Below are 1,719 nucleotides of genomic sequence, written 5' to 3' on the forward strand. Positions count from 1 at the left end.
CTTGCAGCCGCGGCCCGCAGAGCCCCCTTTGCTGCTGCCGTCTCCTCTTCCGAGTCTTCTTTTGCTTTTCGTTTTTGCTGGCAGCAACTTGTCAGGTCCAAACACAAACTCCCCCACTCGCCGCCCCGCCCCCAGCTGCGTAAACTGCAGCAGCAGCAGCAGCAGCAGCAGCAGCAGCTGCTGCAGCAGCGGGGGGCGCGAGGGAACACCAACAGCAGCAACAGCACCGGCAGAAACAGCAGCAGCAGCTGCAACAGCACTAACTGCAGCACCACGGGCAACGCTAACAGCAGCAGCAGCAGCAGCAGCAACAGCACTAACTGCAGCACCACGAGCAACGCTAACAGCAGCAGCAGCAGCAGCAACACTAATAGCAGCAGCAGCAGCAGCAAGGGCACCTTCCACTCGTGTGTTGCGCCTTCGTTAGAGTTTATTGCCTCGGCGATTTTGCGGCCGTAAATAATCTGCTGCTTCTCGGCTAGAGATTGTGGGGCCCCACAGCCTTCCTCCCCTTGCGTCTCCTTGCTGCTGCTGCTGCTGCTGCTGCTGCTCTGGCTGCTGTCGGAGGCGTCGGCGTTGCTGCTGCTTGTTGACTGTTGCTGCTGCTCGCCGCTGAGTGCCTCTCGAGCTTCAGCTGCGTTCGCGAGCTGCTGCTGCTGCTCTTGCTGCTGCTGCTGCTCTTGCTGCTGCTGCTGCTCTTGCTGCTGCAGCTGCCGGTGCTGCTGCCTGTAAAAGGCCCCCCGCCACCACTTTCTGACCCGCATGTCCCACACAATGGCCTCAGTGGGCTGCTGCTGCTGCGGGAGTTCTGGGGGAGGGGGCGGGAGGTGCTGCTGCGCTGCAATGCTTGCTGCTGCTGCTGCTGCTGCTGCTGCTGCAGCGCCGCAGCGCGACCGCGGCAGGTCCGACGGCTTTGGGGCCTGCAGCGGGGGTCGGTGGCCCCGCACAAATGGCACCTGCTGCAGCTGCTGCTGCAGCTGCTGCTGCTGCTGCTGCTGCTGCTGCTGAGGGTTCGAGTAAAAGGGAACTACTGGGAAATCAGCCACTGGGGACTTCCAGCAGCAGCTAAGGGGCCTCGGGGGCCCCACAAAGGGCCCCGGGGCCTCGGGGGGTTCTTGGGCATCTGCTGGCAGCAAAGGGTTTAGGTGTGTGTAAGAAGGAGGCCCAGGCAGGCCTGCACGCGCAAACCCTAAACCCTAAACCCTAAACCCTAAACCCTAAACCCGAAGCCCTGAAGGCGACGGCTTCGCGTGAAACAACACAGACGCCGCAGAGTCAAAACTGGCTAGCACTGCGCACTGCAGCACCGACGCAGCAGCAGCAGCAGCAGCAGCACAGCCCCCGACAGCCCACACCTCGCGCCGGATTATCAACAGCAGCAGCAGCGATTTCAGCAGCAGCAGCAGCAACAACCACCCCAGGAGCAACAGCCGCAACCCCCGCAGCAGCAAACCCCGCAGCAGCAACCCCCGCAGCAGCAGCAGCAGCAGCAGCAGCAGACCCATGAGGAGGTGGGCCCTGTAGACGAGGGGCAGCTGCTGCAGCACGAAGGGCCTCTGGATCTGCCGAAGTCTCTGTCGAGGGTTTAAAGACTTTTTTTCTTTTTCTTCAAAAGACAAACTTTTGTCTTCTTCTATTGCCAGCAGCTCCCCGTAGACCCCCACGCTCGCTCGCTCCATGCTGCAGCAGCAGCAGCAGCAGCAGCAGCGGCGGGGGGGG

General features: G+C 62.2%; 1 protein-coding gene across 1 annotated transcript in view; it reads right to left on the reverse strand.

The window, feature by feature from the left end:
- Positions 1-1,679, reverse strand: part of ETH_00043405 (uncharacterized protein) — a gene marked incomplete at both ends in the record, with an annotated part of 1,796 nt that extends 117 nt beyond the window's left edge. The window contains 3 exons of the mRNA XM_013375273.1: positions 1-144; positions 399-1,174; positions 1,502-1,679. Of these exons, the coding sequence (XP_013230727.1) occupies positions 1-144; positions 399-1,174; positions 1,502-1,679 (1,098 nt within the window). The remainder of the gene's footprint in view (positions 145-398; positions 1,175-1,501) is intronic.
- Between the last annotated feature and the right edge of the window lie 40 nt (positions 1,680-1,719).

This window comes from Eimeria tenella, genomic scaffold (assembly GCF_000499545.2).
Source record: "Eimeria tenella Houghton genomic scaffold, Eth_scaff2626, whole genome shotgun sequence".
NCBI classification, from domain to species: domain Eukaryota; phylum Apicomplexa; class Conoidasida; order Eucoccidiorida; family Eimeriidae; genus Eimeria; species Eimeria tenella.